The 14,640-nt window shown below is 40.9% G+C and overlaps 1 protein-coding gene across 1 annotated transcript; it reads right to left on the bottom strand.

The window, feature by feature from the left end:
* Positions 1-9,133: 9,133 nt before the first annotated feature.
* Positions 9,134-14,353, bottom strand: si:dkey-12l12.1. The gene is made up of 6 exons (XM_040044327.1): positions 14,025-14,353; positions 12,275-12,322; positions 10,506-10,616; positions 10,071-10,190; positions 9,716-9,796; positions 9,134-9,621 (listed from the first exon to the last, which is right to left on the bottom strand). Exons 1-6 carry the CDS (start codon positions 14,145-14,147, stop codon positions 9,571-9,573), a joined length of 534 nt encoding a protein of 177 aa, XP_039900261.1. The 5' UTR covers positions 14,148-14,353; the 3' UTR covers positions 9,134-9,570.
* Positions 14,354-14,640: the final 287 nt, after the last annotated feature.

Raw genomic sequence — 14,640 nt, 5'->3', positions numbered from 1 at the left:
TGTGCAAGTAACTCAGGAAATTGTCGATTTGGACTTCATCCTAATTTTTAACAAGAATGAAAGTGCCTATATGCTGGAAGTGGGTCATCCGCCTGAGTGGTGTAGAGACAATGAGCTTGTTGTTAACACCTCAAAAACAAAAGAGATGATTATTGACTTCAGGAGGTCAAGGGTAATTCCCTGGGCATCAGCATGAAGTAGAAGGTAGACTATCAATAAGCACAGAACACTCTAGAGCCACCTGGCAAACGGTTCAGGACCATAAGAAGAAGAACCAACAGCCTCAGGAACAGTTTTTAGCTATCATCACAGTACACAACTAATTATAGACATATCATAGAAACTTCAATACAGATAACGCACAAGTTGGCACTGAGGACACTTCTGACACCTTAAACTGGCCAAATCATTTACAATGATGCTGTTTATCTCATCTGTTCTTACCATCTATTCTTTTCTTTTTCCATCCTTTATTTATGCATTCATTTTATTTTTGTTATTGTTTTTTTTATCTTAAGAGATCTCAAACCATATTTCATTGTTCTATGTATAAAGCCAATAAAGATGATTCATTCATTTATTAATTAATTCATAATGTCCATGGCAATTGCTGGAGTCACTCAATGGTTCAGACATTATAGAAATTAACCACAAGAGGGCACTCTTTAGCAAGCTGTGGTTACACTACTGTGACTGTAGCACACATTAACCGCAGTCTCAGAGAACAGTCTCTAGTAACATGTAAAAACAAAACAAAGAGAATCTGCTGAACAGCATTGAGAGATAAAATATTAAAGTATCAGTAAAAACCCTGCATACCCGAGTCTTTATTTTTCCACTCAGGTAAGAGTTCCTTTTGTAAGGAAATGAGCCACTAAACCGACTATGGGAAGCTACTTTATACTGTGGATGACATTCACAGCCATAATTTTCTCCTCCAGGGGGGTCGAACAAGAATCCCTGGTATTGACTTGATTGCAGAAATGTTTGAGCGTGTAGATTTTCAACCACCAGAGACGATCTGATAGTTCTGTGGGATTTTATTAAATCCACAAAGATGATTAAATTCAAGTAAGGCTGAGCTGTTATGCACCTTGTCATTGATATGTCTGTGGTATGACAATTGGATTATGCAACACTTATAGGAATGTAAGTCCTCACAGAGCTCTCTCTCTCATCTTGAACTTCATACTTGAGTAGCAGAGTGGTACAGAGATGCTGAGAGAGCTGTTTGATCCAGAGAGGGCCGGTGTAGCTACGGAACGTGTGACCAAATGATTTATTGTCCTCTCAGGACCTTTAAAGTGCAAGCCGCTCTGCAGCTTTGAAACATCTATTTACGACTTCAAAATTCAGAGTGAGACCACACGGTTCAAAGAGACATTTAGGCTGGAATAAAATATTAATATGTTTCTGGCCTGGCTGCCACCAGTCCCCCTTACGGACCTTGTGCTGAACTTTGAGAAGTTTTTGAAAGTATTTTTCTCGTCTTGTCAGCTCCCAGAGAGCATTTGGCATTTTATTCCTTATCAGCGATGGTACGGGATGTTTACTTTTTGATGCACTTATTCTGCAAACGCTGACAGATACCAAAGATAATAATGTGATACAGAAGCAGCTACAGACTGAGAGATAGTGGAATGAAAAGGCGTGGATGATTTCTATCAGCAGCCTGCGCTATACCTTGCAAAGCTGTAATCATTCCCAGTAATCAGAAGTCATTTTGCGCTGCTTTGGTCTTTTAAAAAAGACGTCTACGCACGAGACTTGGCTTGAAAATTGGAAGCAGGTTTCTTTTTCCGACCACAAGCCAAAATTACTTTTCTTCTTATTCATCACCGAAGGCCCCTGAAGCGGTTTGTAGACGTAGAGACAGTGACCTAATGTGTTATGCTGCTCTCTCACGGCGCTTATTCATAATATTTCCCAGCCCAGAGACTCCATTACTCTGTTGCTCATGAGGAATGTAAGTGAGGAATGTAATGTTCCTTTTCCACCCTTGTTTTCACCTACAGGAACATCATCCTGCCACTTTAAGACCTCTGTAATTTCCACGAATGGCTTCAAAGCTAATGAAGTGCTGGCTGGAAGCAAGAGTCAAGTGGTATGTTATTTCCTGCCTCCCCAGCCCTTATTATCACTCGCTTTGACCGTCCATCCCTCCGCACTGATGCTTTGAGTTTGCGTAGACACAATTGCCTTTCATAGTTTTTCTAAGAACTTCTCAGCACGTAACTCCAAAGATGGCTTGGGCTGATTGGAATTCCTCCCCTGCCTGTCCCCTCAGCTCCCGTCTCCGCTGACAGCCCTGTCCACCTCACAGCCTGCGATGACCTTTAATGTCACGAAGAGGAAAGAAAATGAGAGGAACTCAACTTCCACTGTGCTTTGCTCAGGCTGAGCTGAACCCACCCGACATGCTTTCATCTCGCTGTCTCTGTGCCCATTTCTCCCATTTTACGCCCTGTTTCTGGAGCTGAATCATAACCAAGCTTGGATTTAAGTGAAGTTTTGCTCCATATCCTCTAAAATGTATTACAAAAAATTTCTCCTCTCCCAATTTATCATCACTTCTCTTTGCTGTCCTATTTTAATCTGTATCTATGAAATTGGTCCACACTGTCTGCGAATATTCCCTTCTTAATAAATCAGCTTTCCACGGATCTATATAGTGGGCATTGGGTAAAACTTACCAATATTTTCTGCTTTAATGTGCTGTGCAGGGCAGAGATTTGGGCCATGACAGTGACTCAGCAGGCATCCATCACCTTCAAGGAGAGCCACACAGATGAATAGCCTTGGGATGGAATAGACAAAATCCTGCATTTTTTTTCTTTTAGCCCTCCATCACCATCCACCACAGCGTTTAGAAAATCGTCACTGACATGAAAACAGGCTGTAAAACCTGTTTTGGTGATGTGATGCTCTCAGAGATCAACTCTGTTTTTCTCCCTGTGTTTTTCCAGTCATTATGTGCTCTACAAACCAAATTTCACTAAGGTGTGTGTAACTCTTGCTGAGAGTTAGGTGATCTCTCAATACTTTTTCAAGCTAAAAAAAAAAAGGTTAACTTGGCTGAAAAAATAGAGGACTCTGCCTGTATCTATTAAATGATCACAGCGCCTAGGTCTTGGATCCAGGATTTTTTAGTTTTTGTGGGTTCATAATTTGTTTTTGTTTTGAGAAAGAGTTTAGATTCCAGTTTTATAGCTTTTCCAGCTTCCTGTGTGCTTATGAGGTAATTTGTGCCTCTACTTCCTTGCTTTGGTTTTGTTTATTGGTTTGTTAGTTCCCTTTTGAGCTCCCTTTGTTCATCCAGTCTTGTTTCAGTGTTAAGCTGGTTTGTTTGGGTCTCTGTCTAAGTGTTAGTGATAGTTCCTCTTTTATTTTGACAGTCATTTCCCCTCATGTTTTATATTTAGTTCTTATTCCCTTGTCTGGTCCTTTGTGATTAGTGTCAACTGTGCTCCCACCTGTTTCATCTTTCATCATAACCTGGTTTTCCCTCAACACTGTGCTCTCCCCTTGTTCTGTGGTTTCCCTTTGATGAGTTTAGCATTTTTGGCCCCAATCCTACCTTGTTTTTGTATTTTGGAAGATACATAAGCATTAAAGGTGCATTTTGAGTTAATTTCTTGTCTCCTGAGTCCTTCATTTGGGTCCAAATCCTGCCTGTCACACAGCTGTTTCATGACATAAATCCAAAATCTTTCAGCACCTCTAAAACAAAGTCATGTTTCATTGTTTAATATCCCTAAAAAACAAACAAACAAAAAACCAAACAGCTTGCTAAGGTAGTGACTTCCTCAATTCTAGCTCTTTGTAAGACCATGTTATCGTGAACAGATGGAAATGGTCAGCAACAATACTCATGAAGGCTGTGCTGTTTAAACACTGATCAGCTGGTACTAAGGGGAATGGATCTGGTTCTGAGAGCAGGAGCCCCACTCACCTGTTGTTCAAACTTTCTGTTTCCAAGGAGCAGCCAATCAGAAGAGGGCTAGCTTAATGAGAGAAGAGCTCGTTTTAGAGATTGGATGAACTGAGAGTCTGCTCCAAGTCTTAGTATAAGATAAATAAGTGTTATTTTAAAACATGCCTCATGCAAAGATACTCTAGAGGAGTTCAAGAATATGAATAAACAGCTGGAAAAAAAGAGCATAATATGATGTCTTAAACAACATTTTTTGCTGTTAAGCTAAGCTAATCTATGCTAATCATCAAGTTTGACCTTTATGTTTAGCATACAAACTTGTAATAAAATGTTAAAATGCAGTTTTAGTCAATTTTTGTCATTGTAGGCTTATCACTAATGCACTGATCAAATGATTAGTTACAGTTATTAGTTGCAAATGATTAGCAGCATCAGCGGTTTAAGTGTTAGGATTATACTCCACTAGTAATATAGCCTTGTTGCTTCAAGGCTCTCTTCAATATTCTATCATAACATTTTGTATTATTGTAATTTGTATGAGAAATTTGAATTAAAAGTCATATTTCAGGCGGTGTTAGAGACTGTACATTACCTTTCCAGGACTACACGCAGGGATTGCAGACAGGGTACTCCCTCTGGATGTGCATATGAAGGCTTTGTTTGTTATCAGCTGACAGGGCCTTAAAAATTCAATGAATTCTGTGTTGGACCATAAATAGCCTAGCTCTTGTGCTGCAAAATATGTTTAAAGGGCAGAAGGGAGATATATTGAACTAACATTACAACAATGATACTGAGGTTTAGCAAATCTCGAACATACATCTGTTTTTCTCCGTCTCTCTCTGCCTTTTCTTCATTAGGGTCAGAGTGATGTGACAGGGCTGGGCCAATGTGACAGCAGTTAGAGGAAGTTTTGACAGATAGAGTTAGAGAAGCTGCTCAAGGGAGGTGATGTCAGTCCACAGAAGAGAGACAGAAGAGGTGCGGGAAGACGGCCAACGCCCTGAATCTGATCTGATCTGATGGGAAGTGACAGGAGATGAAGAGAAGGAGTCAAATTCAGCCTGAGTGTGGCGGCAGTCTAAGGTCAGCGGGACCGGAGGAGAGATGAGAATCACCCCAGGAATACTGAGTGGGGAGTACCTTGTCTTGACCTGTCAGCCTACACTAAAATTGCACATTACAGAGGGTCTGCAGCATTTTTTGTCACTTTTAAGAAATGTTTAATCAACATTGCCATAATTTGTATTAGCTGAATTTCCAAAGTCTGAAAATCAGTAGAGTTCAAACAGCTGGCCTATGTGATAAACACAAGCTGTCATACACTAATTTAGTCACTTTGTGAGAAGATGAGACCTAATTTCAATGTTTGTATCATGCATCATTGAATTTTCACTGCAGATGGAAACAGTATGAATGACTTTAGCAAGTTCAGAAAGTAACTAAGTAACCTTTCTTTTTAGAGTGATTATTTGGGTAACTTGCACCATCTTATGGGTGTACGTTACTGCCACGTGCTGCCTGCAGTAATGCAAAACATTTTTCAACACTTAGGAACCTTCCAGAGATGATGAGGATTTTATAACTGAACATATGGTTTGAAGGTGTTTATTGTAAAAGACAAAGTTGTAATAACTGCCAGGCAGGCTTCGTAGGTCAGCGCAAAGCTGGCAGGGGGTGAAGTAGGACAAAGGTTGTATAGGGAGGGTAGTGGTTGTGAGTGGTGTTGACAGTTTAGTGTGTGCGTGTCTTTTTCTTCTGGTTGGCATGAGTCACATGTGTCTAGGAAGATCTGGAGTACAGAGAAAACAATCAGGTAAGCACCAAAAGCCCTGGCTAATCAAGCTAAGTTCACTTGAGTCAGTTTCCACATGGACACTATGGTGACTGTGTGGTTAGCAGTGTTGCCTCACAAATAGAGGGTAGAGTTTGCATGCTTTCTCATTCCAGGCTAAAGAGACCACTGGAAAAAAAGGAAAAAAAAAGAAAACTCAAGGAATGACCTGGCTTTGAGTGGGTGAGCAAGAAAGGGTAGATGTGCCAAAGCAAGAGCGGGAAGAAAACAACAGACAAACACAGACAAACATAAAAGAGTGCGAAAAAAAAGTGGCAAAAAAGCCCCCCTGATGTCTGTGGAACCTAATTACATTAAACAGATATTGTCTTTGCAGTCGAAGTCTGTGCTGTCATCATGCCAAAAAAGAGCTCTCTGAGGAGTGCTACTGATATGTCTATTCATCATTCTGGGATGCTCCTGCTTAGATGTAATAGATTTTTTTTCTCTAATTGGTGGAAATATGAGCGCAACAACAGCAGGCATATCTGAATTGCTTCTGGTGTCTCATTATCTAAATTAGCTGTTCTTTCACTCCCAGATTTGGGATTCTAAGTTTGTTATTACTAAAATGTATACACTATACTGTCAGAAGTATTCACTCACCCATACCAGTCACTGAATTCAGCTGTTCCAATCATCCCCATGGCCACAGGTGTATAAAATCAAGTACCAATGCATGCAGACAGCTTCTACAAACATTTGTAAAGAAATGGATTGCTCTTAGGAGCTCAGTGAAGTCCAGCTTGGTACCGTGATAGGATGCCACCTGTGCAACAAGCCCAGTCATGAAATTTCCACTCTATTGCATGTTCCACTGTCAGCTGTTAATGGTATTATAACAAAGTGGAAGCAACTGTAAGTAAGCCAAGAAGTGATAGCCCGCGTAAAATCGGGGTCAGCAAATGTTAGCCAACTTTCTCCAGAGCCAATCGCTACAGACCTTCAAATTTTATGTGGCCCTCAGATTGTCACGATCCTGGGTCTTTTGACCCAGCGTTTTCAGTATGTATGTATGTATGTGTATATATATATATATATATATATATACATATATACTCAAAACGCTGGGTCTGGGTCTTTTGATATATATATATAATCCATATATAATCCACATCTTGTCTTAATGCTTCAACATACCAGGACATTTTGGATCATTTCCTGCTCCCAACTTTGTGGGAACAATTCGGGGATGGCCTCTTCCTGTTCCAACATGATTGTGCTCCAGTGCACAAAGCGAGGTTGATAGAGACATGGATACACAAATTTGGTGTGGAACACCTTGTCTGGCCTTCACAGGGTCCCAACCTCAACCTTATAGAACACCTTGGGATGAATTAGAGTGGAGACTGTGAGCAAGGCCTTCTCATTCATCATCAGTGTCTGACCTCACAGATGCACTTCTGGAAGAACTGTCAAAAATTCCCATGAACTCACTTCTAAATCTGTGGAAAGCTTTCCAAGAGGAGTTGAACCGTAAGGATTAAGAATGGGATGTTACTCACATTTATATTTGTGTGAAGGCAGATGAGCAAATACTTTCGTCAATATAGTGCATGATTGAAAATGAAAACTATCCTAATTCTTTAAATAAAACAAAACAGAAGTTGATACCGTTATGAAAATCAGCCTAACTTTCTTAAGCACAGACTCTCACAGAACTTGCTTTTGACTGTGTTTGCCCCATTGCATGTTGTTTGGGAAGAGATGCACTCATCAACAAGAAACTAATACTTACGTAGTGGTTTCCAGAAATTGAAGATGTTGACTGCAAGCCACAAACTACATGCATGAACCTGACTGAGCTTTTATGGGAAAATCTCGCATGTGGCTCTGCTTTCTCACCACAGTTCTATAGATTCAGTGCTTCTGTGTAACTTTTTTAGCCGTGATTAACATTAGCTTTGTTCTCAAAGCGATGACTGCAGCCAAAGCAGAGTGGAAACAACACCGCACACACCAGTGTCACCACCGCAACGAATGACTGAAACACATCTACGAGGATCTCTTTGTGTTGGCCACACATGATGACGCATAGTGTGTGGACTCACCCTCAAACTAACATTTATATCATTAAGACAAAATGACTTTATAAAGCTGAAATCTATTTTCAAAGCATCCGTGTCTGGTGATAGTGAGAACACTTTTTCCCCCCTTGTTCTATCAGGTCATCAATAAGGAGTTCCCAGGATGCATTAGCTCAAGGGTACAGTCTGTCAAATGATATCCTGCTGGCAGCTGTCACAGAAATCTATGTGCTTGTGTGTTTACAGAGGAGTCGGCTCGGGCTGTGTCTGTCTTGTTGCTCTGAAATGGGATTAATCAGATATTGGTCTTAATTTGCGTCAGTGTTTCGGAGAAATCAGGATGCCATGCTGCTGTGGGCTGTGACGAAAACGACACAGAGGCCCCTCACAACCAGCTAATTCAGGTTATCCAGTGACTGAACGACCGGCTCCAGGCCTTATGCGTGTCTATATTTTGCCAGAGCGAGCTGCTGAAGCATTTCTAGCGCCGTTTATGTGCTTTGGGCAAAATTCCAAGTGAATAAATAGCATTTTTTTTGTTGTGTGCCTCTGTATGGGTCTATAAAACCATAAAAAAAGAGTGTAAGCACCGTGTATCTACGTCATGAGCTGTGGGCTTTGATCAGTAAACGAGAGGAGGATGAGTCACTCTATTCACTTAGATTGCATGGCTTGTTTTCTCCATCAGATTTCCTCCTAGTTGGGATTTTCTCTGTACATATTTCATTTTTATTTCTTTGATTTTCAGCCCCTCATCCATCGATTAAGTCATTCCCGTATAGCTTTCCTCACTGTAGTGACGCAGGTGTTTGTTAAATCTGATCTACCAAAATACGGAGCAGCCCACAAAACATGTGAATTTGTGCATATTTTTACGTCAGCGTCCTGCAGAAACACTCAAACTGAATTTATGGTTTAGACCATAATGTGTTTCCATTCATGGCCAAATGAATTAGAAATGACACAAGATATTAAAATAGAAAAAAAAAGTCTGACTCCTGAAACAGATGGCGTGGACTACATTTGGATTTTTTTTCTTTCTCTCTCTCTCACATTTGCCCTTGGTTGCTGTAATGTTAATGGATCAGTGAGTCTCTCAGGTTCCTGTTGGTCTATCCTGCTGCTTTTCATGGCCAGCAATGCACTATACCTGTAACACTTGCCATCTGTAATTGAAGGTTTAGTGGCATTTCAGCCTACCTGATACTCCCCTTTTAATAATCCTTCATATTTGAATAGAAACATAACAAGTCATTCTGGGGGGACAAAAGGGCAATGTGTGCAATCCTCCAGTGGAGCATGAAGTGCTTAAACATTAAAAAACCTCCACTCCATACGTCTGTTCTTAACTTTTATTGAAACCTGATACAACAACACAGGAGAGGAGATTTCTGCAAAAATATAACCCCAATCTTCATAAGGATTCTGTGATTAAATAGGTTACAACAAAATGGCAAAGAAGAATATTAATATAGGATCTTTTTGTGATGAAAAAAACAACAACAACATGCAGGAATATATTAGAAATTAAAAACTATATATAAAAGTATCCATGTAAATGTAGACCAGCTGATAAATGTAAGCTAGCTTACAGTTAGAACAAGAAGAACAGAACAGAGGTTTTTCTACTGGGAATGTTGTCCATGTCAGCGGTCGGTTTCTCCACACGTTTTGGGGTTACATCTGGACACATTTCTACTGAGCGCAGGCCCTTGTTAGGTTTTGCAAGAATGACAAGAAACTTTTTTCTTTGTGTGTTCTCCAGTTCTTGTCCTTTATGTGCTCCATTCGGCTCTGTCGCTCTGTCCATCGGTCTGAGGATCCCCCTGGAGAGCACAGGGAAACGTCGTTTAAACACAGCACGCCAGAGTTTTATTTTTAAAGCAGCGTGCAGGATAATAAACACTGTAAATGACTCACGAGGACAGAGAAAGCTCCAGAGCGACCCGATTTCCCCCTCTTGGCTGGATCGAGCTTCACTTGTCTCCTCACTCTGATCAACTGAAAAAGCGATCCCAGACAAATCGGTGTTACAGTGCGTTTTACAATTTGTCATTTCTGCATCTTCATGCATATATTATAACTTCACACTCAAAAAACTGAAACGCCGCCGTCTGAATGATTGCCCGATATGAAAAAAAAAAAGCAATTTCGGACAGATTATACAGGTGAGCACACTAATCTGAGTCAATAAAACCATATAAGGTGGCCTTATGACTGCTTGCACATCCGGCCTCAGCTGTTTCTCTGCACAGAGGTTGCCATGGAGACTCACCTGTACGGGGGTGGTTTCCTTGTCGTTGATGATGAGAGAGAAGGAGCCAGGGCGGAGTTTGTTACGCTTAGTCTTTTTCTTGCTTGCAGCTGTAACCAAGTGTCGCCGGGACCTATCAGCCTAAGAAACCCCGGACACAGGGATTAGTACATACATGCACACATCCATTTCTTCTGCTGTGACCATCTCACAGCTGTCGCCCCTTCAGTGAAGCACTGGTCTAACACAAATGCTTTCATTTTTACTTTTACTGAGTTGGTAAGAAATGTGGTTTCTTTTCTTCTTTTTCCCCCAGCATATACATATGATCCACTATGACTAAAGCTTCTCTGGACCATGCGGCAGCTGCCACCGCCACTAAGAACCAGTCACCACCTCCCCCGCATTAGGCTTTTTCTCCCTCTGACTCCCTTGTGAGTAACAAGAATGATTTACCTGGATGAGAGTTTTAGGGAAGCCTTTGACAGAGACGGCCCCGGGCAGGCTGGAGTGACTCAGGTGGGTGTGATCTCTCTGCTCCAACTGTCTCTTACGTCTGAAGAAAACCTACAATGATGAGACAGTCACAACCACAACCACAGAGGGAAACAACTCCTGTTACTCTGTGTGATAACGTGCGTCAAGTCTTGTGTGCAGTGGATAGTTTGTGAGCCTGGCCCTTTCTCCTTATCCTGCTCCTGGTCACATCCAGCCTCTGTTCTTTGAGAAGGCTTAAAGTCAAGCGGCAACATTGAAAGGAGGAAACTGCAACATTATTATTGTTACTGGTCCAACCACTTCCTGCATCGATCTGCTGAAAATAAAGTCTGCTATTAAGCTTCTCAACTTCCAAATAAATGGATTGGCACTTTGAGAAACAACAGGTTTCAGTTTGCCATTTGGGACTTTGGGGAATAAACGGCACAGGCTCGTGGAGTCATCGCCCTGCAGCACAGTCTGCAGCACAGTTACAAATTTACCACAAAGTTACACAAGTGTGGAAATAACTAGATCATTTCCAGCATAATACTTCCTCCTCTTTTTCCATTTCGCTGAACACAAAGATGACTATGTTAGCTGCAAAATATTTGTCTCGCAATCATTCGTGATGCCATTTAAAGTACTTACAGTGATTGCTGTTGACCTACATTTTGTTGATTGCCTCTGTTTTCAGCATTGTGGGATGGAATATTTTACAATTGGCTGTGGCACAACAGCTGTACACTTCAGAGCTGAAGGTTAATTGCAATATGCATACATTATTGTTTGTTTCTATATCTGAAGCTGCAGGGATGCACATGCTGCAATGCTCATGTGAGCTCGCGGAGAGCGTGTTTCTACAGGTTCACTGCCTGATGTCTCTGTGACAGTTACATCATATTACCATTTCTATCAGTAACCCAATCATCTAGTCGTGCAGTTTGCATTGATTAACACAGTTATGTGTTGCCTTCTAAAATAAGATCTGCAACTTGTGGACTGACAGTAATATCCATATCTGTCCAAACTCGTGTTTCAATTCAGTTCTATTTTATTTATACGGTGCCAATTCATAACTGCAGTTGCCTCAAGGTGGTTTATATTGTAAGGTAAAAACCCTACAATATTAGAAAGAAAACCCTACTATCATGAGCAAGCAGTTGGCGACAGTGGGAAGGAAAAACTCCCTTTTAACAGGAAGATAAATGTAGTAAGGCTTTTGACGTAGTTTAATAGATGGACATGAAAGATTACTGTTAAAATAAAGTTCTCAATCTTTTTAGTTATAAAATCCTATCACTTTATACATTATTCTATTAGATTTTGTGCAAGATTTTGTCTTATGATTTCTTATGGCCAAAAATGTCCTTTGTAAGGTGTTTTATTCTTGCCTGTATGTGCCAAACTTAGATACATTCCCTCAGCATGTTCAAAAATACCACTTTTCCCTAGAATGGGTCAGTCACACAAAAACATAGTGACTAATTCTGGCGTAGAGACATGAAAAATGAGCCTGTCACAACCACCCCTTTCCACACCATTTAATTCCCCTCTATAAGTCTTGGTCTTCTCTTTCTCAGTTTCTTATACCACTATGTGTTTTTCATTATCTTGTTTCAGCAGTGGACTTCCTGTGACCATAAAGCAGTTTCCCTGTGTTTAGACCTCCTCCGAGAAGGTTTCCTTCAAAAGGAAACTAAAGAATTTGATATAAGATGTGAGAGTAAAGAGGAAGTGGCACATACCAGTCCTTCAGGTAAGGGCAGCCCCCTCTGCTGCGTCTGATCATCTGACTGGGGACAAAAAAGAAAGTCAACACTCATGCTTTATTTTTCATTTTCCAGTACAGTTCAGTTACTGTGGCTTCTGGGAAAAGTTGTTCTCTCCACTGATGACAATGACTGCGTGATTATTTGTGAATGAGATTAGATTTTCAGTCACTTTCACAGTGTGTAAATACTCTCCTATCCCAGAAGAACCAGGCCACACTGCCCCATCTAACAATACATCATAATTTATGTTATAACTCATCAAAACAAGTCATTTTTCAGGACTCCAATCACCAAACAAGACAGCACGTCTGAGCAGAATAAAGCTGCAGCTGTTATCTGTTGGCTCTTGATGACCTCATAAAGTAAAGTGCTATGTTTTTTAAGTGTGTATGTTTAGGATATTCATCAGACCCTGCCACAATCCATCCAGTTTTCTGCTGCTGCGCACATTATGAGCTGACGAGTCCCATAAATTACACATTTAGTGTATACCACTCCATTACAAACACAAGTGCCTTTTGGTGAGAAAAGGGAAACGCAAGTAAACTAAACCAAATGCAGCAAATATATCCTGAAAAGGATGCTGCTGCTGGTATTAGTTAGCTCCCACCACATATGAAGCCTGTAATTGCGTGTGCTGTAATTACATTACAAATAATTGCTGCAGAAGAGCACATATGTGGCACAAACTACATCACACGGAACAGAATTCCCCACTCAGACTCTTTCATGTGTGGGTGAGAATCCCTCTCTCTCCTCCTGATGTCAAATGCATTGTCCAGATGAGGGTGATTACTTTGGACAGAACATGAGGACTGTCCACAGCAAAACGCTAACCACGAAGTTAAAGTTTAACAGGCAGCAGCCACATGAAAAGCCAAAAAAAGGGGAGCTGAAGAATTTTGTTCCACAGAAGGGTATATTTTTGGTGGAGTGTCATTATGGCTGTAAAAACCATTACAATGAGAGTTTGTTTCTGTAAGAAGAAAAAAAAATTATATGTCTCCACAGGTCAGGGTCAGACTGTACACGTCTCCATCCATTCGAAACACATTTGGCCACTATAATCGCCACAGCAGCCTTTTTTTTTTCTAAAGGAGCCAGACTGGACATACTTACATTCCAGCAAACTTACTGGTTTCCTTTGGCCAAACTATTATATAAACACTAATCATGCTGTGTCTGAGCAGAAACAAATGAAACAAGTATGGAACTTTTACTTAAAGTGCAAACTTTTAAAAACATTTATTAAACATTTATGAGATCATCCATTTATTAAGCTTCTTCATATTTAATAAGAGAAAATGCTGGTGAACAGTAACAAATGTGCTAGACATATTTTAAAAGCTTTCAGTGAGTGGAGATATGGATTATTTCTACAAAAGAGACTACAAACAGCTACTTTGTATTATTAGTTTGTACTTTAACTCAAATTTATAGTAAAAATTGGAATCAAATCTACCTCAACGCAACATTAGAGACGTATCACCAACTTTTAAAGCACGCTTACTTTACACGAGCCTAATAATTTTAGTTCTTTTCAGTTTCATTTGCGTTAAAAGTTGGTTATTATGTCGCTTAACAGCAAGCAAACAGCATTTAATGGGCTCAAACAGGCTGTACTTACCCCGGTCGTGTCACGGCAGCAGAGATGATGACTGATACATAATGAATGCCCTTGTCTTCTGCTAACTATCACATCCATTAGAAGTGCGTCTCTTACCTGTCCGTCTGCGGTCTGTCCGCTGACACACAGCTCTCCCCGGCTTGCTCCTGAGAAGTCGAAGGCGTGTGACAGCAGGCTCGCCTGCAGGCACAGCACGCACAGCCAGACAGTAAACCCCATGATCCAGGCAGGAACTAGACTGTCCTCAGCTCCTGTCAGCTCCCTGCTTTATACTCTCGGCTCTGCTAATGGGGAACAGATGCAGGGGAACAGGAGGCTATGCCAGCTTCACACAGACAAACAGCCCACCACAAGCCTTTGCTGTGCGCCAACCAGTGGCCTGTGGTCCTGCAGAAACATGTCAGACATCTTGAGGGGCCTTGGTTTGAAAAAAGAAAGAAAAAGAAAAAAAAGAAAGAAAGAAAACACCCACCCTGCCCAGCTACCCCGACCCAAGTGGGAGTATGAAGGCCATTTTCCACTTAAAGCTGCAGTGTAAAAGCTTCCAAAGTGTGTGTGTTAAAAAACACCAACGCAGAGAGGAAACTTGTGTTGTCAGACTTCTCTACATAACTCATAAAAAAGTGGTAGTTTGAAGAAATCCTGCATCATGAAGCAAATTTGTCTCCCGGCTCTGTAGACATCTCTCTCTCGTTGCGCTTTCGGGACATAT

The sequence above is a fragment of the Simochromis diagramma genome, unplaced genomic scaffold (genome assembly GCF_900408965.1).
Source record: "Simochromis diagramma unplaced genomic scaffold, fSimDia1.1 OVJJ01000602.1, whole genome shotgun sequence".
Lineage (NCBI taxonomy): Eukaryota > Metazoa > Chordata > Actinopteri > Cichliformes > Cichlidae > Simochromis > Simochromis diagramma.
Note: the sequence above shows the minus strand (reverse complement) of the source record. Positions and strands in the feature narration are given on the sequence as shown.

What these genes read in the sequence shown, in the direction of transcription:
- si:dkey-12l12.1 (XM_040044327.1), bottom strand. Translation starts at nt 14,147, where the DNA reads ATGGGGTTTACTGTCTGGCTGTGCGTGCTGTGCCTGCAGGCGAGCCTG. An exon ending in GACAGACCGCAGACGGACAG is followed by an intron (nt 12,323 to 14,024) that starts GTAAGAGACGCA and finishes TTTTGTCCCCAG; the next exon opens with TCAGATGATCAGACGCAGCA. An exon ending in AGGAAACCACCCCCGTACAG is followed by an intron (nt 9,797 to 10,070) that starts GTGAGTCTCCAT and finishes TCGCTTTTTCAG; the next exon opens with TTGATCAGAGTGAGGAGACA.